The following is a 22,171-nucleotide window of genomic DNA, read 5'->3' on the forward strand; positions in this document are numbered from 1 at the left end:
GGCTGGTTGGGATTACGAATAAACTGAAGCCTGGGAAACTTTCTTGCTATTAATAGTGCAGACCTTTGGGGGAGGGAATAACCAAACTTGATGCTGTTGGAATTGATTTTGCCTGTCCAGATGACATACTAATGAGCTAAGTGGTTAGCTTAGATCGTTACTGCTCCTTCCCCAGCCAAGTTCTTTTAAAGCCTAAAACCACAAAAGCAAAGAACAAGTTGGTTTAGAGACGCACAGTGGCCCAGTTGAGCAAGGGGAGGTGGTCGACTTGGGCTTATTACATGTGGGAGGGTGAAGGTGTCGCTCAATTCAGAATGACTTGTGTCACCTAACTCCATTTCTTTGCCTTGTGTTCCTTTTCTTTTTGGAACAGGAATTTGTTTTGTTGTCTGGGTTCTTTTCACAATTTAGTTTTTAATCTTATCATTGATTTACAGTGTTGTGTTAGTTTCAAGTGTACGCCAGGTTTACGTATCCATTCTTTTTCAGATTCTTTTCCCATATAGGTTATTACGGAATACTGAGTACAGTTTCCTGTGCTATATACAGTAGGTCCTTGTTGATGCTCTATTTTTATATATAGCAACGTGTATATGTTAATCCCAAACTCCTAATTTATCTCTCCCCCTGCCTTTCTCCTTTGGTAGCCATTAAGTTTGTTTTCAAAGTCTGTTTCAGTTTGGTGGATAAGTACATTTGTGTCATTTTTTTTTTTTTTTTTTAATATTCCACATAGAAATGGTATCATATGGTACTTATCTTTCTCCGTTGTTGTCTGAAGTTTTGATGGAGGTATGTCTGTCCCTTCAGTGCCTTTGGGTTATTTTAGAAAGTTTCTCTCCCAGCTCAGAGTGTGTCAGCCCTTGTGTCTCTCCAGGGAGAAAGTCCCTGTCAAACAACCCTGAGATCCTGTCTCTTCCAATCACCCACTTTGATTATAACATCCATTGTTCTGCTCTCTCTGCCTCTTGGCATGTTCTGGTCTTTCTCTGTATACAATTAAAAACACACAAGAGCCCGCCATGTCCCGAGTGACTGGACTGTCCTGGTGTCCCACGGGAGCCTCTGCAAGCGGACAACTGTATTTCCTTCCCGGAATGAGGTGATTGCCCTCAAAATACCTCCTGGTGGTTTATTAGAGGAAGCCACGGGCTGGGATCGGAGACAGTTTCTCCTGCCTGAAGCCTACTCTCCTGCCTCTTCCTTCTAGATCTTTCTCCCCCACCCCCCTTATTGAACCTTCCCCCCAGTGGTATGCTGTCCCCGGGGGTGGGAGCAGCCCGCGTCTTTCTCTGAGATGCTGCAGAGCTGAGCCGAGTGGCTTGATGGCGACCTGTCCTCACTCGTCCCTGTGAGGAACGTGAGGGAAAGAATGTGGGGTGTGGACTTCCCTGAGTGACTGGGCTCCGGCCAGTGGAGTCCGCCGGCGGACGAGAAGTGTGTGGGCAAAGGGAACTATTGTGTGAGGCTCCTCCGGACAGAAAGCCTGCCTTCATCTTTCGCCGCGCTTAATGGACAATTGAGACATTCAGCCGGTGTCTGAAAGGAGAGTGGGCCGGAATGGTCTCGCAGACCTCCCAGACGCGGGCTTGTAGGAGCAGCAAATAGAGACGGGGATTACCAACAGGAGAAACAACTGGGGCTGAGTCCTGGGAGAGAATGTTTATTTCCTTGCTCTCTAGGAGGGATCTGGAAAGAGCCGTAATCCTGGGTTAGGAGTAATTTGTTACAGCAAGATGATACTTGAGTGGCAGGCCGCTTCTGGCTGAGGCAGCAAGACTTGTGTGCAGGGGGGCCGGGGGGCCTCCAGAAGGTCAGCCTCACTAAATCTTCCCCTCCCCGGCTCGGGGGTTCGTTTCTCCCCCTGCGAAACGAACCAGCGCCGTTGCTTGACCTTTCGGCTCCCTGGGTGTCGCGTTACGAAGCATCTCCACATGCTTGTCACAGCTAGAATTGGACAATAAAAATTCGGACAGGGAGACCTTGCTGGAGCCACCGACCTCTTTCAAATGTGACAAGAGGGGGGAAAATAAAAAGGAAACACAGGCTGCTTCAGGGTTTCGGTTGGAGTTTGAGGATGGGAGCGGAGGCCTCTCTTGCGTTTGGTTCCTATGTGAGCTTGACTAAAGCACCTTAATTGGTTGCTTATTGGTTGCCAGGACTTTCGATGGTCTCGTCGTCAAGAAATGTGGAATTATAGGGAGAAGGCCCTAATCAGAAAAACCCAAGTCTTAAGAGCTCTCGGCCAGGGAGAAAGGAAGGAATTTTTCGGCGTTTTTCATTTTAATATCTGCTGTGATCTGATCATGCATGCGTTTAAAATAACCCTTCCAGGTCACCAAGACCCTGTTACTCTCTGGCTTCCTACCTCTCAAGGGTCATTTGATGACTATGTCTCTAACAGTTTCCATGGTAGACCTGTAACTTTTGACTTTTAAATCCCTAGTGCAGGTAGGGGAAAAAATAACGAATCTTAACTCTCGAATTTTATGTTAACTCTTTTACTTGATTTACACCATTTATCCTTTGAGTTCTGGAAGCTGGTGAGCAAGAAAGCTGGTGAGGAAGTCTGTCAGATTTTAGGCAGACAATTCCATGCCCATTTTTTAGTTGAAGAAATTGAGGTGTGGAGCCTCAATGACCTGCCTCATCGGGGAAAGCGGAGCATAGATGGCAGGATTCAGGTCTCTGAACTCCCCGTGGTTCTGTTGACTCAGTTGCTCTGCTCTGTTTGGTTTTAGCCACAAGCCTTGAAACAGCACACAGTTCTGTTCTTCTCTCCCAGGCTGTTCTAATCCAGGGTATCTAATTCAGGGTGATGCAGCTCTCACGGAGTCTTGTTCACCTGCCATTGTAACAGTCCCTCCTCAAGGATTTGACACCAACCAAAACCGCATTTGGAAATTGTGAGTCCCACAGAATTTTGGAAGATATGATTTTTGTTTTTTTTAAAGAGTAGATTCACCTGTTTTTCAGTTCATTCTTAGGCATTCTGGGTGGAGTCTGTGTGAATGGATCTGTTCTCTCCTGCCCCGCTGGTCTCTGAAACGAATGTGAAAACTGTCAAGAGACTTGGTACTTTTTTTTTTTTGTAATTAGAAAAATTGAGATCTAATTCATATACCGTAAAATTTACTCATTTAAAGTATACAGTTGAGTGGGTTTTAGTGTATTCACGAGACTGTGCCAATGTCATCACTGTCTATTTCCAGAACATTCTCATCGCCCTGAAAAGAAAGTCTGTACCCACTAGTAGTCACCCCCTTTACTCTCTGTCCCTATGGATTTGCCTGTTCTAGATAGTTCATATAGAAGGAATCGTACCATATGTGACGTTTTTTGTCTGCCTTCTTTAGGTTAGCATGTTTTCAGGGGTCATCCATGTTGTAGCATGAGTCAGTATTTACTCCTTTTTGTTGCCAACTAATATTCCATTGTATGGATATACCACATTTTACTTATCCATCCATCAGCTGAGGCTTGGTGCGTGCTTTTATCCCAGTGTGCTCCATATTCTGAGCTCCCCTGATGCCCATACTTGAACCCTGATCTGCTCTGGGTCGCAAGTATGGGACTTCCAACTTATTTTCCTGGTCGTGTGCCTGCATCCACCTCGTGCTTGTAAGGGAACAGGCGGTGACCAGGACAGTCCAACCAACAGGACTACTTGGCCTTTTTATAAGAAACAGTAATAAAAAATGTGGTGACTTGCAATTGAGAAGACTAAATGTTTCTCTGTCTAAAGGTAGGTTGTTTCTAGTTTTTCTCTCTGTGTGAGGTCCCTACATTGACACGCGAGCCGTTGTTGTTTGTCAGCCACCATCTGGAGGCTGTAGGGAATGAGCTGCGACTGCCTGTCTTGATGCTGAAGACTAGGCGACCTGAGTCTGAGGACCAGGGCTTCTCCTCTCATGTTTTTCCAGTGGCTTCATGTCCTCTGACCCATGGCTCAGAGACTTGAGTACTTATAGTGGAGCTGACATTTCTTGGAACCCATAGCTCTTTTGTGGGGAACTCAGTCTTGAAGCTGGTTGAAGACTGCAACATAGCCAGTCTTGGTGGGGACTTTTGGTCCTGACAGAGTGATACCCTGTCTCTTGGAGGCTGGTTTCCTGCTGGTCTCTGTAGAAGTGGGGGCTGTACCCCTTTTCCCCTCTATGCATTTTTTCTGCCCTCCCCTGGAGGTCACCCATTCATTGCCCATTCTACTCAAGTCTCACTTTGAGTTCTGGCCTGAAAATACCCAAACGTTACATTCTGGTTCAGAATCCCTAGTATGTGCATGATGAAGTCACTTAATTTCTCTCTACCTCACTTTTTTTAAAAACGGATTTGGAGATTATGTGCTTCGACCGCTTAAAAAGGATGTAGTGACAATCATTTTAGATGTTGAAGAGAGTCTTTGGAAGGGAAGGTGGCATCTGCATACGCTTAGCGAGCTCTTTATCGACACTGCACAGCACTGGAAATTTATGCTAATGGCTGATCCCGAGTCACTTGGCAAGTTGGGAAAATGAAAATACAGACTCCTGGGTCCGCTCCCAAATGGTTTGATTAAGCAGGTCTGGAGTGGGTGAGGAGAAATGTCTCTAAACAAACCATCATGGTTTATGAACCGGGGACCATGTCACCATCAAGAACTAAATCTTTTTTCATGATGTTTCTACTTACCTTTCTTGTGTTCACCCTTGTACCGCTCATTACCTTCTTGTTTCATTGGCTGGGTCTTAGACAGCTTTTCTAGGCCTTAGAATATGTAGTTCACATCATACACTGAGCATATGCTATGTGAATGCTGCAGGAATCCACGTGTTAGAGCAGAAGGGATTTTGGGGGTCATGTTCCTCAATTTCCTGCCATAGACTTAGGCCCAGAGTGGGGAAGAGGCTGCCCAGTGAAGAAGTGAAATTGGAATGATGGCCCAACTAGCGGCAGAGCTGGATCTGGAAAGTAGGTTTCCAGACTTTATCCCAACGCGCGAATCCTAGGGGCACACAGTCATAATTTTCAGATTGACTTTCTGGAAAGTGGAAGGGAGGCTTGCCTCAGCCCCAGGGGCCCATCTGGGTTTGAGAAGGAGGTCCTGGTGACAGCTTTGTGCTTCCATGAGCTACTTGTACTTCCATGAGCTGCTAGCCCATAACCTCTCTGCAAAACCACTGTTGCTAAGTGCAAAAATATCTTAGGGTCCTAAGCTGAAGAGTTGGAGAGATTCAAAGCAGGCAATCCCAAGTTTGGGTTATTGGATTTTGTTTGTTTCTTTATTTATTTGCTTGTTTAGCTTTGCTTCTCCATTACTATCTGTGTCCTCAGGAACTCTTGTAGAAATAATTTTTTGGTGGGCTTGGAGAAATATAGTTGAACATTTGCCCAGTGACCTATGGGGGAGAAGAAAGATGGTGAATGGTGGAGGTTCGTTTATCCCTTTGGGGACACCGTGAGACATTCCCTTAGCTGTACCGTTTGGGACGCTGATCCCTGGTTAGAGTTCAGGTGAGGATGCCTCACAGGTGATAAGAAACCCAAGGAAGGTAGAGGGGAGTTGAAAAATCGGTCAGGATGTGGTTGAAACATCTTGTTGACCTGGAACCCTGTGTGTTGCAAGGCTACCAGTTGACCTAGGGACCTTGGGCAGCCCAGGGCTGCTCTGCTGGCCCCTGTGCCCTCCTTGTCAGATGTTGGTTGTAATTTCCTGATTATTTATTTCAAAGGATTGTTATGAGTGTGGTCATGAACTCTGAATACCCTCTGAATGTGAAGCAATACTATTAATATTAGGACCCTTTAGTTATTATGATCTGGAGTGAAAAGTTTAACTGTAAGAATTTTATTTAAAGAATCTTATCTGTCTAGGGATTATCATACTAAGTGAAGTGAGTCAGAGAAAGACAGATACCATGATATCACTTGTTTATGAAATCTAGAAAAATGATACAAATGAACCTATTTATGAGACAGAAATAGACTCATAGACTTAGAAAACAAATTTATGGTTACCAAAGGGGAAGGGAGGAAAGGGGTAAATTAGGAGTTTGGGATTCTCAGATACACACTACTTTATACAAAATAGGTAAGCAATAAGGATTTACTATATAGCACAGGAAACTATATTCAATATCTTATAATAAACTATAATGGGAAAGAATCTGAAAAAGATATATATACAAATACACACACACACATATATATATATATAACTGAAAAAGAATACACACACACACATACACATATATAACTGAATCCCTTTGCTGTTTACCAGAAACTAACGCAACCTTGTGAATCAACTATACTTCAATTAAAAAAAATTATAGCAACTAGCCCATAGAGCTAGAGCTTTTAAATGGTTTTGCCCAAATGCCTTGATCACTCTTTCCCTCCCTGCCCCCTGGCCCTTTCCCCCATATTGTTTTTATGTTGAGAAATGGGGTTGTGACTTTAAGGGAAACATTTCAAAGTTCCTTTATGTCCGTGTCATTGAGAAAGATAGGGAGATAAAAAAAGAAAAAGAAAGTCAATCTTCGTATTGAATTTTTTTTAGCTTTTTTCCTTTTCCAAATTCAGAATATACCCAGCTTTCTGAGATCTTTGGTTTTCTTTTCCTAGGTAACTATAGTATATACTCACTTATGTTAATTCCCAACCAGTAGAAATCACATGTTCCTGAATTTTCTTCTGTGCTCTTATGCTTCATAGACAAATAATACCTCTTTAAATAGAATCTCTATCTTAGGTTTTCTGTGGATTTTCAAAAGAAGAAATTATTAGACTTTGTTTTAACCTAGGACAGAGCAACCTAATCTCCTATACCCTCTGCATCTGCATCATTAAGCAAACCAAGTTTATAATGGTGGCTGTCAAGGATCCTGCAGGATTTGAAGCTTTCTGAAATAGTCTTACATCGTTCCCACTGTTAGGTATATATGATCACTGTTGACTTTTGGAAACCTGTTGGTACTGATATGATTCAGTGGGTGGGCTAGAGCATGAAATTAATCACAAGATTCTTATATTTTAACCATGCTGGATAAATTGGGGTTTTGTGATCCCCAGGGCAAAATTGCTTATTGATAGAAGGTGGCTGGGTTTTCCATCTTCCAGTTTTGAGGAATGAAATAGGTTTAGAGAGTGACAGCCGAGCCTGTTCCTCAACAGACCTAATTTTGTGGATGTGTGTTAGGGTTGAGCCTCACAGTACCAGCTCCTGGAGAAGTGTGTCTGTGCCATCAGCGTTAGTATTTGACTTTCTATTGTCTCACTGTTTTCCTGTTTCCCTCTTAGGATGAGTGGCTTCTGGTGTGTTGTGTTAGTTGTTCAGTTGTGTCTGACTCTGTGACCCTATGGACTGTAGCCCACCAGGCTCCTCTGTCCATGGAATTCTCCCGGCAAGAATACTGGAGTGGGTTGCCATTTCCTTCTCTGGGGGATCTTCCTGATCCAGGGACCGAACCCGGGTTTCCTGCATTGCAGGCAGACTCTTTACCATCTGAGCCACCAGTCTTTCTTTTGTAACGTTCATTGATGAGAACATAATCATGTTTTATCCCTTCTAGAGCAAAGTTTTGTCTTCGAGTTGGCCTGATCCCTGATGAGCCTGCAGGGGGTAGGTGGGAGCAAGTTACCTTACTGGGGAGGAAGGATGAGTGAACTTGCACGTGACAGGCTATGGCTGGCAGTGCTCTCAGTGTGGGGTGTTTAGGCAGAGTATTGACTTTCCATTTTATAAGAAACATAACATGTACAGCTTTCTGGCACTAGTGAGTGAGGAAGACCTCGCAGTCCAAATCTGCCATGAGGATGGTTTCCAATTAATTTGAATTCTTGTAAAACGGATTTTCCTAGGAAAAAGCACCCCTACCGAGAAAAAGCTTGGATTGAAGAGGCTGTTTGGTTGTGGCTGATTTTTGTATTTAGGTAAAGAATGCGTATCAGGCCAGGAGAGGGGAGCAAGGACTTCAAAATGTAAAAATTAAGCCCTTTTCTGGGTGATAGTCCTTCTATGGGAAGGACTGTTTTCCGAAAAGAGACTGGCTTCATCGCCATTGAATAATCTGTCCAGGTTCATGGTGCCCCTTGCCCGTGCTGAACCCTGCATTTTGCCCGAGCCAGGGACTGATGCTGTCCGTTGGTGGCAGACGGGGTTGGCACAGCAGGGGCTCAATTCCATCACTGTGATGCACGGAAGATCTGCAGGAGAGGAGCATCTGAACCTCGAGAGTTGATCCCAAAGCTGCCGGGGTGCGTCACCCTGACCTGCGGGGTTTCTGCCCCCTGCTCTTGTGTGGTGACTTCTGACATGTGATGCGTCGCCAGGGTCTCCCGGGAGCTGGGTGAGAACATCTGGACACGTGGACCTTTTCCAGTCAGAATTGCTCAGGGCTTTTCAGACTTCCATTTTGGAAGGAGGGATGGTTCTTCCCGTTGAGACTGTGGTCTAGTGGTTGGACCTTGTGACTGGGAGTCACAGCCAGAGAGCTCAGATGCTTTTCCAAGCTTCTTCCCCTCCAACTTGAGTCTGCCAGTGATGCTTCATCCATAGCGTTGCTTTTGGGCCACTGAACGTGCTTTTCTATGTGCTGGCGTGTGACTGTCTGCCTTTAAGACCCAGTGAAGGAATGTGTTCCGTCTGACATGACTCAGGTATCTGCACACTCAGCCCCTAAGCTGGGGATGGCAAACTGCAGCCCGCAGGAGAAAGCTGTCCTGCCTGCCACCTTTGGTACAGTCTGTGAGCTGAGAACAGTTTTCATTATTTTTAAATGGTTGAAAAAAATCAAAAGGAGAATAATATTTCCTGACCCAGGAAAATCACAGTACGTTCACATGTCGGCATCTGTAAACAAAGCTTTGTTGGAACACAGCCATGACATAACACATACATGTATTATTGCCTGTAGTGGCTTTTGTAGCTACAGCAGAGTGTAGCTACAAACTTTAAGGTGTTTATCATCAGGCACTTTATAGGACAGGGCTTCCCAGCTCGTACAGTGGTAAAGAATCCGCCTGCTGATGCCAGAGATGCAAGAGACCCAGGTTCGATCCCTGGGTCAGGAAGATCCCCTGGAGAAGGAAATGGCAACCCACTCCAGTATTCTTGCCTGGAAAATTCTGTGGACAGAAGAGCCTGGAGGACCACAGTCCAGGAGGTCACAAAGAGTTGGACACGACTGAGCACGTGTGTGCACACACACACACACTCCTTTGCAGAAGAAGTTTGCCAACCTTGCCTTGAACAATTAAGGGGTGGTCTCCATGTGCCCATCCATTGGAAGGGAGTTCCCCTCCAGTGGAAGGGAGTGATGAAAGCAGCCTCTCCTCGCCATCTTTGTCATGGAATTGGGACTCATGGGGAACGGGGATGCCTTTTTGGAAGCAGATCCTATCAGGCCCACTTGAGTACCTACTCATCACCAGGAACATAGATACTGGAGGTAGCTTTTGATTTCAAAGACCTTCCCCATTTGCCTTCACTTTTCCTTTTTTATTAGGGAGGGTGGAGGAGGAGAAATTAGAGCTGTGTACCTTTTTCTTTTTTTTTTTTCTGACAATTCAACAAGCCTTTAAACCACCTTGATTCCTTTCAGGCCATTGGTGGTGTGTATATATATTCAAGACTTTGCCCACAAGTCCAAAGCTTAACTTAAGCTCCCTGAGATATGTCATAAAATGTGATTAGGGAGTGGGGGGACGGGCAGGAAACTCTAATGGGCCATGACCAGAACATTATTATTAAACAAAGGATGAAATGCTTAAGCCAAGATGGCCCTATTTACTTATTTATTTATTTTTACAAAATGAAAGTCGAGTAGACTCCATTTCAACAGTTTTCAATGCAGGAATTCCCACAGCCCCGTTTGATTGCAGTTTGTTGAAAAGTTTAATGTTTTTGTAGGCAATTCATAATTTCCACGTTGAGCAGCCCAGAAGGAAGGGAGCCTGGAGCCCAGTGTTGTTTTTATAGTGGGATGGTGGGAACTTTTTTTTTCCCTTCCCCAAAAGGATATAAAACCGAAGTTGAACTGTTGGGAAAACGTGGCGTGGTGATCCAGCCCTTCCGTCAGTCTGAGATGACTCCCCCTTCAGGTCTTCCTTTAGGACCCAACAGAATAGAATTTCCTGCTGTTTCATGTCTCCAGGAAGGAAAAGATTTTCCTCGAGGCTATAATAGTACCTAATTTCCTTTTTCTTCTCTTTATTTATTTATTTTCCCTATTAATAAGGACCAATTGTAGAAGATGAAGGAACCTGGGAAACCCATCACTTTTGCAGGAGGTTAATAACTTCCTTAAAAACTCCTGGCTTAATACTTGTTTCCCCAAAAAGGAACCTCGTCAGCCTGAGTGCCAGTCTAGGCCCAGGGGATGGGCACAGCCTCGTGGGGACCCAGCCGTTCTGTGGGATCGAGTTACAGCGGGATGGAGAGATTGGGGCTGTCACTGCAGAGTGGCTACGAGTCGGCGGGACCTGGGCTGTCTTCCTCACCATCTGGATCTGGTTAGCTCTCTCTGGGCAGCAGGGCCGAGTCTCATTTCCTCCAACCAGTAATGTTATATAGGCAGTGATCCTGGGCTGCCCTAACATAATTGAAAATTATGTGTATTGTAGGCTTGGAGCGCTGAAATGTAGGCTCATAAAAATATGTGGTGCAGGTAGCCTGCGGAGATTGGATGTGGCTCACAATGAAGCTTTTATGTAAAGTAAGAATTATAAGTCTCCGTATTAATATTGCATTATGGGTATGATCTTTCTTGGGTGGGGTCCTAGGGCTGGCCTGTCACCTCCAACAAAGCCTACATTTCCTCAATCTGGGGAGCTGGTATTTGGATACAGTCAGATCAGTTTTTGCAGATGGCCAGAAACTCATCTGTGAATCCAGCCCTCTCAACTGAGGGCAGAGAGGGAGGTGGAGGTGTGTGGCGACTTGGCTTGGCATCTTTCTTCACAGGCTTTTTATGTGATGAAGAGGTGAGTGTTGGCGGATGTCCATTTTGGTTGGCCTCAAGGAAATGACTCTATTGAGTGGTTTTGACCAATGAGGCCCATATATTTATGTGGCAAGTGAGAATGGGAAGAAGTAAGGGTGAGACCAGGCAGAAGAGACTCCCATAGCCCGCTGGCTCGGGTTATAGGCCTGAGGGAGACCATGGAAACATTTACTTCAGTGGCTCTTAATTTGGGACGATGTTGCTTCCGGACAAATGTTTGGAGATGGTTTAATTAAAAGGGTCACTGGGCGGGGTGTGCCTGCTGACATTTCCTGTCTGGGGGCCCAGAATCCTAGAAGTTCCTTGGTGCTTGGGACAGCCCCTCACCCATTGCCCTTAGAGCTGACAACTTCAGTAATAGAGGAGAAACCGGAAGGTCTTGTGGTGAGTTACCAGAACTAGTAACCAAATTTCCTCACCACAGGAGGCTTCTACGTGAAAGATCTGAAGTGGCAGAAGTTCCTCCAACTCCGTCTAGATCTAGGCCGGGTAAATGACAACTCAGTTTGGCAGGTAGCTTCCGGGTTAGGTCTTCCAGCTTTAGGTGTCACCTTTAACTTGCTGGAACAGTCATGTATTTGAGGAACCCATGGAAAAGCTTGTGGATAGTTTTGGCTCTTAACATCCCATGTGGGAGTGGAGCAAACCCTTCCTTCTTTCTGGACTTCCCTTTGCTGTCCCTTTTTCTTTCTGTCTGAGTCCTTCTGACTTGACAAGACCTTCTCTGTTCAGTCTTCCTCACCTCAGTCTCTTTCCTCAGACATGCACCTTCTCTCCTGGCATTCCCTGGCCACCTTCCCCACGTCCCTGTCAGAGCCTCGCCACGTTCTGTCCTGACTTACCTGTGGTGAGTTGGCCCCCTCACATGTGCCTAGGTTCTCTGAGGAAACACATGATGCTTCGCAGGAAGTCTGTGCATGAGACAAGCTTTAATCTGTGTTCCTTAAGTAAAAGTTTCTATAGAATTAGTAATAAAACTAGCCTCTGGAACGATCAAGATGGCGCCTTCACCAGTTGACCTTTGGAGGTACAAAGGCTAGTATTGACATCCTTGTTAAAAATCTTGGCATCGTGTCTTTAAGTTTTGCTTGTTTGTGAAGTGAAACTGATGTAAAGTCACCAACAAAAGTCAGATGCCTGCAAGTTGCTTACATGTGTGTTAAATATCTCTGTGACTAGACAGGCTGCCTCCCTCCCTCATATACATGATGGGGAGCTGGATCAAGGGGTTGTTCTCTGAAAGGTGAGGTGTCACTTTGGACAGAAGCAGCGCTCTTGCTCTAATGTCATGTATTCATTTTCTACCTCAGAGAAGGATAGAGAAGGACCCATTTGGTGTATACCTTTGTTTTTCTCCTTATGGTATGACGTGTGTTATTTAAGAATTTCTTTGACCTTTTGTGAATGTAGAAATTGCATTGCGCCCTGTCTGTGCATCTCTTAATGGAAAAATACTTTTTGTCTTACAAGCTTTGGAATTGGATGAGGAATTCCATGCTCACCTTACTCGAGTAACTTCTAGTAAAGGACAGCTGCACATATATACTCAGCTTTCTTGAAGGTGAAGGATGATGGCATTTTAGAAATGAAGGTTGTTGAAAGAGCAGATTTGGAATTGATGGTCTCCTTGGGCACATCTGTTGGCTTCGCAGGTGACACTAGTAGTAAAGAACCTGCCTACCAACGTAGGAGACAGACTCGGGTTCGATCCCTGGGTCAGGAAGATCTGTTGGAGTAGGAAATGGCACCCCACACCAGTATTCTTGCCTGGAAAATTCCATTCCATGGGCAGAAGAGCCTGGAAGGCTACACAGTCCATGGGGTTGCAAAGAGTTGCAAACAATGAAATGACTGAGTAGGGTATCCATGACTTGAGATTTCATTTAGCTTTATTTCTTTAGAAGAGAGGTCTCTCTTCTCTTCTTCGCTCTCCCCTCTCCCTTACTGGTGTTCTCCAAAGGAGATAGTATCAATGATACCATTTTATCTGAGGCCATGTAGTTTGAATATAAAGACAAAACTAATTACTAATAACACTGATGCTCCACGCATGTACCTGTTGAACATGAACTCCAAGGAAGAACCTGTCAGCGTTGCATGACTTTCTTTTGTCGTTGTCCCTCTGATTTGCTTGCTTTCACGTTTTTTGGTGTCTTTATTTGCACATTTTTAAGTTTTGGAGTTTCTGATCTGTGTGTCATGTATCCTAAAGCTCTTGGGATAGCTGTTTCGCATTTCTTTTCTAAATTCATTTTCCATGTTCATTTTGTTTGCTATCTCCAGTATCTTCAGATGAAATGGCCACTACTTGATGTCCAGGCGGGGACCCTCCAGAGCAGACAAGCCCTCAAGGATGCTCGCTCTCCGTCGCCAGCCCACATCGTTGTAAGTGACCTTACAGAGATGTTTGCTTCTTTTATTGTGGGGAGATAAAATGTTCTTTTGTTGATAACAGACCTTGTTTATCAGTTTCTCTTTTGTTAAAAATAGTTCTTTGGGAGCATATTCTTGGATATGGTTTGTATCTAGAAGGCACTTGTTTTTCTGCTACTGGACCTTAATGATTGGTATCTACCTGGAAATGTTCCCACTACCCTTTTCACCTAGTATTGGGTTAGAATCTAGCTTTGAGGGTTCCAGTTATTAGGGCACAATCACCATGGTGTGGGGAAGATTGGAAATGGTATTAAAGCAACTAAAAAAATGTACCCAAATGTTTGCTGAAAAAGTCTTTTAGGGGAGGTGAGTTGCAGAGCAGAGAATTAGGAAACTCAAAAGGGAAATCCTGAATTTGAGACTTTCCAATCTTATTCCCCTCATCCCCTACCCTCAACACACTCACCAATTTATCCTAATTATTGGAAAGGAATAATCTAGACTAACATCAGAAAGATTTCATCTGGGCTGATTGATTGGAAACGTAGAGTCCAAATGAACTTGGAAAGGCTTAAATTAAATTTAATGTGTATACCCCTGGCTTTGAAAGTGTGTGGGTTTAACGCAGAAAACATTTGTTTGTACTACTAAGAGACTACAACATAAAGTATGTGTCTGCATATATTTTTAATGCACTTTCTCAGGATTTTGTAGACTCTGAAAGTGGAGTTTATAAATTAACCTCTTGAGAAGATAACTCGGCCTTATTAAGAATATTTTCTTCTATATATTCCTATCATGAGCTGGACTTCATACTTTTGAAATAATTAATGGAAGATATATTTTTATAATGAAGTCATGACAGGTAGAATTATGCAAAGCATGAAACAATTCATGTATATTTTATTTAAGTATCACAAAATGTTATCCATTGATATATTTTGCCTCTGTGTTACTTTTAATTTCTAAAAATGGCAAAATAATTTTCTTAAGTAGAAAAATCTTAAGATACATTGTGTCAAATTTCAGGCTAACTGCCTCCTTATTTTGTAGCTTGTTATAATTGAGCATATATTATTTAATGAGTTTTGCCTCTGTTATATGAATATTAAATATATAAATGTATGTATGTATGTATATCTCACAAAATAATTGATTTCTGTAAAACCACTTCTTTGAGTCATCGTTTGTGAAAAGGTCTTATGAATTCTTATATTATAAATGAGGCACATAGAAAGAAGGTTGACATTTCCCAGAAGCTTCCTCCTTCCTCCAGTCCCTCGATAAAACAGATGCTCATAATCACACATGCTCTTAACAATGCTGAGATTTCAGGGTTGAAAGTAACCTTAGATCAGCTAGGTCCTACCTGCTCTCAGAAAAGGAAACGGGTCCAGAGATGCCTTAAGTGAATTGCCCAATGTCACACGCTGTGTTAGCGGCCAGAGTGGGAACTGGGCCCAGTACTCAGCTCTCTTTTTGGGGCCCAGTGGACTGTTCCCTCCTAAGGGAGTCAAAAGTAACTCTCTGTGACTTGTTCTGTTTTGCTTTCTCTAAATTGGCTCACTGTCAAAGACAGTGTCATAGGCATAAAGAAGTTGTTGGCTTGGGGTTCTCATGTAGGTTTCTCCTGGAAAAATGCATGCCATGACAAAAAAAAAACCACCATATTTTAACAATACACAAAGATTGTTTTACAAGTCCTTGAGGGTACAGTGAGGAAGCCAGTCTGTTTCACTCTTCCTGCCTCCCTGAATTTCCCAATGGGGGTCTAGGTTTGAAATTTATTTTTCTGCTTTTGGAAGTGCTGGGCAGAAGTCACCCATTTCTTTTTTGGGGTGGGGTGGGAAATGTAGGAAAGGGACGCTATCTTTAAAATCTCTTGGAGGTGTCTCTCTCTTTGAGTCTGGAGAGAAGACGCATTTCTTAGAAGTGGTCCAGAGGGTCGCAGCCCCGTGGTGGGTGTGACCTGGAGGTCCATGTGTTACCCCCGTGCAGGAGTGGGGTCTGTCCTTTGGGAGAGAGGTCAATGATTGCCCTCCTTCCCTCTGTCCCTCTGACTCCCCGGATCCCATAGGAGCAGTTGCTACAACTTAGGCCCTAGGCACTTTGTTTTCACGTGTACAAGTTAACAGTCCGAGGAGCTGGTAAAACATTTTTGCAGAGTCGATGTGGATTTTGGCGAGGGGCACAGTGAAGGGACTTGGGTTTCTTTTTCCTTTGCTGTGGCTTAGGAGGCATGTTGACCATAGCAATCACTGTGGAGCCCACCCCACCCTTCTGAGGGAGACCCTTGTCGATAAAAGCCGCAGCTGGCAGCTGTAATCCGATCTTCTGTTCTCTGCTCCTGGGGGCCTAGGAGCGACACTGCATAGAGGTTATAGGGTGGGTTGGCGGTGAAGAGTGGGCTTTGGGAGCTGGAGAGAGGAGAAAAGCCATGAACTTGGGTGAAAAGGAAACCAAATGAAATACTTAATGCTTGTCGCCATGGAATATTATGAGTCAGCCCTGTCATTGTGCATTTCTGCCTTCTTCATCTGACACCAGGACTGAGGAGGAAGGGGTATGGGGATTGGGGAGGAAGTTAGTAGAAGGAGAATGGAAAGGTAGGGGGAAGGAAGTCTGGAGGTTGTTGACCTCTGGGTCACGTATAGTTTTGGGGGATTGAGGAGTCGTGTACCTTGGGAGTATAAACTTATGATCACCTTTTCATTGAACGCAGGGCAGTATGTCAGCCCAAACCAGCTTGGCAGGTATAGTGTGTCTGTATCTATATAGGGAACATTCTGGATTGTGGCTGATGTATCGTTTTGGTCTTTGTATAGCTCAGCATTGGCCAGGAGGCTCTGGTTCTCCTTCAGATTCTCTGATGAATGGCTAACTTTTCTCCAGACACTGGGCTCTTCCTTACTTTCTTGTTTTTCTTTCTCTTGAATAAAAGTTTGTCACATCACGGTGTTTCATCAGACCTGTTTCAAAATAATTGTCTGAGGATTGCTTCCTAATTTCTCTGAAATTTAGATTTATTGTAATTTTGGCGCCAGGCTGTTTCATAATTATTTCTAATGTTTTTATTTTGAAACTAGAGAAGTGTTCGTTCAGCGTTTGTTAGTAATCATTAGGGACTATAGCTATCACAGGTTGCTAGGAAAATAACTTGCCGTCGTACTCATGGGGGTAGAATTTTCAGATGGGAATTTAAAACGTTTTGTTGGCATATTTTAATCTGATTGGATTTTTTCTCATGTGGTATGTGGGTTACCACATTGTTAAAAAAAAAAAAGGATGCTAGAGTGAACGTTCTTAACAAGTGGAGTTCAGTTGATCGAATAATGTTTATGTGAAGAAGCAAGCCCCCAAAAGTTTAGTTTCTGTAACTGATACAGCATCTTGTTTATTATAATCTGATGGCTCCTCCTCTATGCTCAAAATGGAGTAGAAATGATCCCCCCAGGGTGATGGTTTTTAAATTTTTTTTTTGACTGTTCAAAAAATAGGAATTTATACAACAGATCTGTCTCTCTCTCCCTCTCCCTTGGATTTCTCTTCTTCCTTACTCGCACAGAAATTCATGAACTTTCTAAAGTCACAAGAGCCAGGGTCTTCTCCTTTCCTCAGCCTCCCCATATTCTAATTTGTAGAACTCGCTCCTGTTTCTTTCTCTGTGGTGTTTATATTTTTAATTCCCTGCTCTTTTTAAAATGCTTTCTTCCAAAATGAGTGCCAGGCAGCTGGGCTGTGCTAAGCGGTGGTGTTTGAGTCTTGGCCAACCCACCCCCAGGGCCGCTATGAGGAGCCCCTCTCTGGACACCACCCCAGGTGTCTTTGCTATACAAAGACTTTCATTTAACTTCCTTTGTACCCAGCAAAAGAAGATTCTGTACCCAAAGTGGTGGTATTTTGGTATAGTATGTGTCTTACAAAATGGCAAAAGACTTCAGAAGTTCCTACCATTGTGTCTTGGGGGTTTCCTTTTGAAGTAGACGTGGAGTTTTCACCTTGGGGTGGATTTCTAGCGGTTCTGGGTCTTATGTGTCTTGTTGTGTAATGAGCATGGAGGTGTGGGATGAGAAAGCTGCCTGAATCCCGAGGCGCCGAGCCCGCCAGACTGGAGTGTGTACTTCTTGTATTTTGTTGTTGTTATTGCTTAAATGCTGAAAGAGAGCGGGAAGGATCTTATGAAATATAGCCTGATGTTAGGGCTTCAGACAAGGTGTCTGTTGTTTGAGTTGAGCGTTTTCAGCTCAGAGGGCGTGCCGTGTCTCTCGTTGTTGTTTCTGAAGATTTGGGGAATGGGGTCCAGGGGTTCTGAGTTGCACTTAATGACAACCAGTGACTTGGAGAGCATCCTCTTCGCTATTAAGTACACACGGATGTTTTGCTGTGTTACTTGGGTTGCATTCTTCCCTGTGCTGTCGGATGCTTGGTGACAGTTGCCATGCGGTAGGAGGCTCTGTCCTGGACCCCGAGGTCCAGCAGAACTGTTGCAGCCCCTGCCTGGGTGGGAGGCTCTGTGTTGGGTGCTGTGAGGGGTTACCAGGCCTGTGAGGGTATATGATCAAGGAGCTGGGATGTTCACTGAGAAGCTAGTGAGGATTAACAGGCCAGGATTGTCCCCCGACAAAGTGGCATTTAACATGTGATTTGAAGGATCAGTTGGAGTTGACCAGGTGAAGGTATGAGAGAAGGGATTGGAGGTGAGAAAATATTCCAGGCAGAAGATAAACCATGTATGAAGGTCCTAAAGAAAAGAGAGGCTGGCTGTGAGAGAAGCAGGATGCCAGCTATGATGGCTGCTGGTCACGGGGCATGGAGACGGTGACTTGGGTAAGATACAGTGACAATTTGATGTTGCATCCCAACTACTGTTATGAAATCATTGCGGGTTTTGGCTTGGGTTACGCTGCTGCCAGTGGGGAAGGTGAAGTGGACAGATTTGGAGGGAGGGACAGTAAGTAGAACTGAGTGATGGATTAGAGGTTGTCAGTGAGGGCAGAAAGGAGGGTTCAAGGTGGGTGGGTGGAGATGCCATTTGCTGAATGGGAAATACTGGGTGGGGAGAAGGTTTGGGGTGGAAGAGTTGTCTTTAATTAAAAAAATGTTATTCCAACTTCATTGAGATACCATCAACATATAACGTTGTATAAATTTGAGGTGTACAGTGTGTTGATTTGGTACACTTATATGTTGTAAAATGACTACTTCTGTTGCTAAAACTGCATCCCCTTACATAAGTACCATTTCTCTTTTGTGGTAAGAATATTTAAGATCTATTGTCTTTTAGCAGCTTTCAAGTATATAATATAGTATTGTTAATTATAATCATCATGCTGTACTTTAGGTTTGCAGAACTTATTCCTTTTGTAACTAGAAGTCTGTACTCTTTGACCAGCATCTCGCCATTTTCCCCAACCCCTGAGTCCCTGGTGGACTCTCTGTGTGTTTTTTTCTTAAGATTTCACTTGTAAGTGATACCATGAGATACTCTTCAGAGTCCCTTGGACTGCAAGGAGATCCAACCAGTCAATCCTAAAGGAAATCAGTCCTGACTGTTCATTGGAAGGACTGATGCTAAACCTGAAACTCTAATACTTTGGCTACCTGATGTGAAGAACTGACTCATTGGAAAAGACCCTGATGCTGAGAAACATTGAAGGCGGGAGGAGAAGGGGACGACAGAGGATGAGATAGTTGGATGACTGGCATCACTGACTCGATGGACATGAGTATGAGCAAGCTCCAGGAGTTGGTGATGGACAGGGAATCTTGGCGTGCTGCAGTCCATGGGGTCGCAGAGAGTCAGACACCACTGAGCAAGTGAACTGATGCAGTGTTTGTCTTTGTCTGTCTGACTTACTCCTCTTAGTGTAATGCCTTCAGGGTTCTCCATGTTGTCACAAATGGCAGAATTTCCTTCTTTCTTATGGCTGAATGCTGCTCCCCTTGGTCTATGTAATACAGTTTCTTTATCTGTTGATCTGTTGATGGACATGTAGCTTGTTTCCTTATCTTGACTGTTGTGAATCACACTGCAGTGAACAGGGGAGTGCAGATGTCTCTTGGAGATCCTGTTTTTGTTTCTTTGGATATATACCCAGAAGTGAAGTGAAGTGAAAGTTGCTCAGTCATGTCTGACTCTTTGCGACCTCATGGACTATACAGTCCATGGAATTCTCCAGGCCAGAATAGTGGAGTGGGTAACCATTCCCTTCTCCAGGGGGTCTTCCCAACCCAGGAATCAACCCCAGGTCTTCCGCATTGCAGGTGGATTCTTTACCAGCTGAGCCACCAGGGAAGCCCAGAAGTAGGTTTGCTGGATCATATGGTAATTCCAGTTTAAATATTTTTGAGGACTGTCCATGCTGTTTTCCATAATGGCTGTACCAATTTACATTCCTGCTAAAATATAGAACATTCTTTTTTCCCCACATCCTAACCAAAACTTGTTATCTCTAGTCTTTTGATGACAGCTGTTCTAACAGGTATGAGGAGGTAGTTCTTTGTCGTTTTGATTTGTATCTCTCTGATTAGGGATATTGAGCATCTTTTTGTGTACCTATTGGTATATTTCACGTACCTTCTTTGGAAAAATGTCTCTTTAAAATTGAAGTACAGTTGAGTGAGTTGTTTTTTTTTGGCCACACTGCACATCTGGCAGGATCTCAGTTCCCTGATCAGAGATTGAACCTAGGCCATGGTAGCAGAAGCTCCAAGTCCTAACCACTGGACCACTGGGGATTTCCCTGAGTTGTCTTTTTTAGAGAGATTAAGATACCAGGTTTCCTGACCCCACAGAGCAGTGTGGCAATATGAAATGGGAGCAATTCAAACTTAATTTACAATTCAAATTTAATGGATTAAATTGACATCAAGAGTAATGTTGATTATCTATTAAATTTAGATTTCCATTTATTCAGAATGTATTTATGAAAGGGTGGAGAAGTCTCCCTTCCCCAGAATTTAGATAAGTAGCTCTAATTGGTCTTTCTCTTGGTTTTTGTGTTTACCATTGATTCAGTCACTGGCTCATATTCATGTGTCCTGCAAATATTTCGTGATTGCCCATTGTGTGGGGGAAAAACTATTCTAGATGGAGAGAGAAAGTGGAGTCGGTGATGAATGATGACAATAATGATAGCAAATAAGTCTGTGACGTTTCCTTCGTGCCAGGCATTGTTCCAGGTGCTTTTCAGAAATTGTATTGTCCCCACTTTACAGAGGAAGAACTCAGTACAGGGAGGTGAAGTATTTGCCCAACTGTGGGAGTCAGGGTGTGAAGTAAGGCGGACTAGCTCCAGAGCATGCCATCGTCTTAACTCCGCTGACCCCAGAGGTGCTGAGAAAGAGGTCAGTGGAACACAGTGCCGTGTGCCGAGTGCTGTCAGGGAAGCACCAGCTGGCCAGGGCAGGCTTGTTCAAGGAGACCCGGGCTCGCTTCCCTGGAGAGTGGGCCATGAGCTTGGCCAGGGATTTGTTTTCTGGGTGTGGCTGCTGCAGAGGACCCACTGACACGTTGTGGGGAAGGAGGGCGGATGCTCCGGGGGCAGATGAACTTCAGGCGATGTGAGGGTGAACTGTGCTGACTTCCTAGAAGCCTTCGCCTGTGCTGTCTCCTCTTCCTCCACTGCATATACACTTCCCTCTTTTTTTAAATAAGTCCATTTCTCTGTGACCCAACCAGACTTTCTAGAATACTTAAGATGTGTTTCCTAGCAGCGGCTGAGTCAGAACTTTCCCATTTCACAGAACCACGATTAAAAGTATGTGTTTTGTCTAAGCATATAAAGCAAGCCTGTGAGCCCTGCACAAATATTAGTATTTTTTTTTAATAAGGAACACTATGTGGAGCTAATATCGAGAACCAGGCAACCAAGTTATCTTTGTCTTGGGAAAGAAGTGGTGGATTGGATCAGGTGTGCTTTAAAGGGAGGGAGTGGAGTAAACCCCAAGATGGTCCATAACTGTCTGTGGTTAAAAGTCCAAGCTTCCTGTCTCCTTCCAGAAAATACTCTATGGTGAGGAGTTCTGAAGTTTTGAGGTTTGGGTTCATGGTGTGGCAGCTGACCACTATGACAGTGGAAATATTCTACCAAGAAGGATTGTGTAAGCTCGGTTGTATCCTCTTCAGATTAGAATCACAGAGTTTCACAACCTTCAGATCACAAGGCATGTCACCCAGTGCTGTCCCTTCTGCTGTTTAATCACCGCTCAGAAGTCCCTCTGCCAGCCTTACTGTTTTCAGGCACAGAGATGGGGCACCTGACTATCTTCTGATGCAGACCGTTTGCTTTGGTACAAGATGGACTCAAAGGTCTGTCTCCATATTGCACTAAAGTCTCTCTCCTCGAAGTGCTCAAACTTGATGTGTGTTTTGCTGTTCAGTTCCACTCAAGTTTCTTCCACTAACCCATCTTAAGACCAAGATGGTAGCTCGGAAACATCCTTCTCTCATCACCAGGTTTGCTCAAGATTGTCCTCCATGGTGACTCACGTCTGCAGTGACTGATCTTAGAATGTTTTAAGTATGAAAACTACTCATTTTTGATTGAAAAAAACCCTGCCTCTAAAATAAGTGACGATAATTGTTAAGTGTAGCTTTCCTCATTCATAAAATTTATGTTCATTGTAGACACTTGGGAAAATAACCCCTAATTTTGCCAGTCTGATGTTACATTACAAATTGTTTGGTATATTTGGTATGTTTCCTTCTAGGCTTTCCCTCTGAGTGTACTAATATTTATATTTGTTTTTAACATTCTTGAGCCCATAGTAGTGCTCAGTATTTTCAACCTTGGATTTACTTAAAATGAAAT

At 44.0% G+C, this 22,171-nt stretch overlaps 1 protein-coding gene across 31 annotated transcripts in view; it reads left to right on the top strand.

Annotated features, from left to right (window-relative positions):
* TCF7L2 (transcription factor 7 like 2) overlaps window positions 1–22,171 on the top strand; it is a 199,032-nt gene that overhangs the window by 64,779 nt on the left and 112,082 nt on the right. For all 31 annotated transcript variants that reach the window (XM_065923351.1, XM_065923343.1, XM_065923347.1 and 28 more), the window contains one exon: window positions 13,266–13,367. In XM_065923351.1, the coding sequence (XP_065779423.1) occupies window positions 13,266–13,367 (102 nt within the window). The remainder of the gene's footprint in view (window positions 1–13,265; window positions 13,368–22,171) is intronic.

The sequence above is a fragment of the Muntiacus reevesi genome, chromosome 2 (genome assembly GCF_963930625.1).
Source record: "Muntiacus reevesi chromosome 2, mMunRee1.1, whole genome shotgun sequence".
Classification (NCBI taxonomy): domain Eukaryota; kingdom Metazoa; phylum Chordata; class Mammalia; order Artiodactyla; family Cervidae; genus Muntiacus; species Muntiacus reevesi.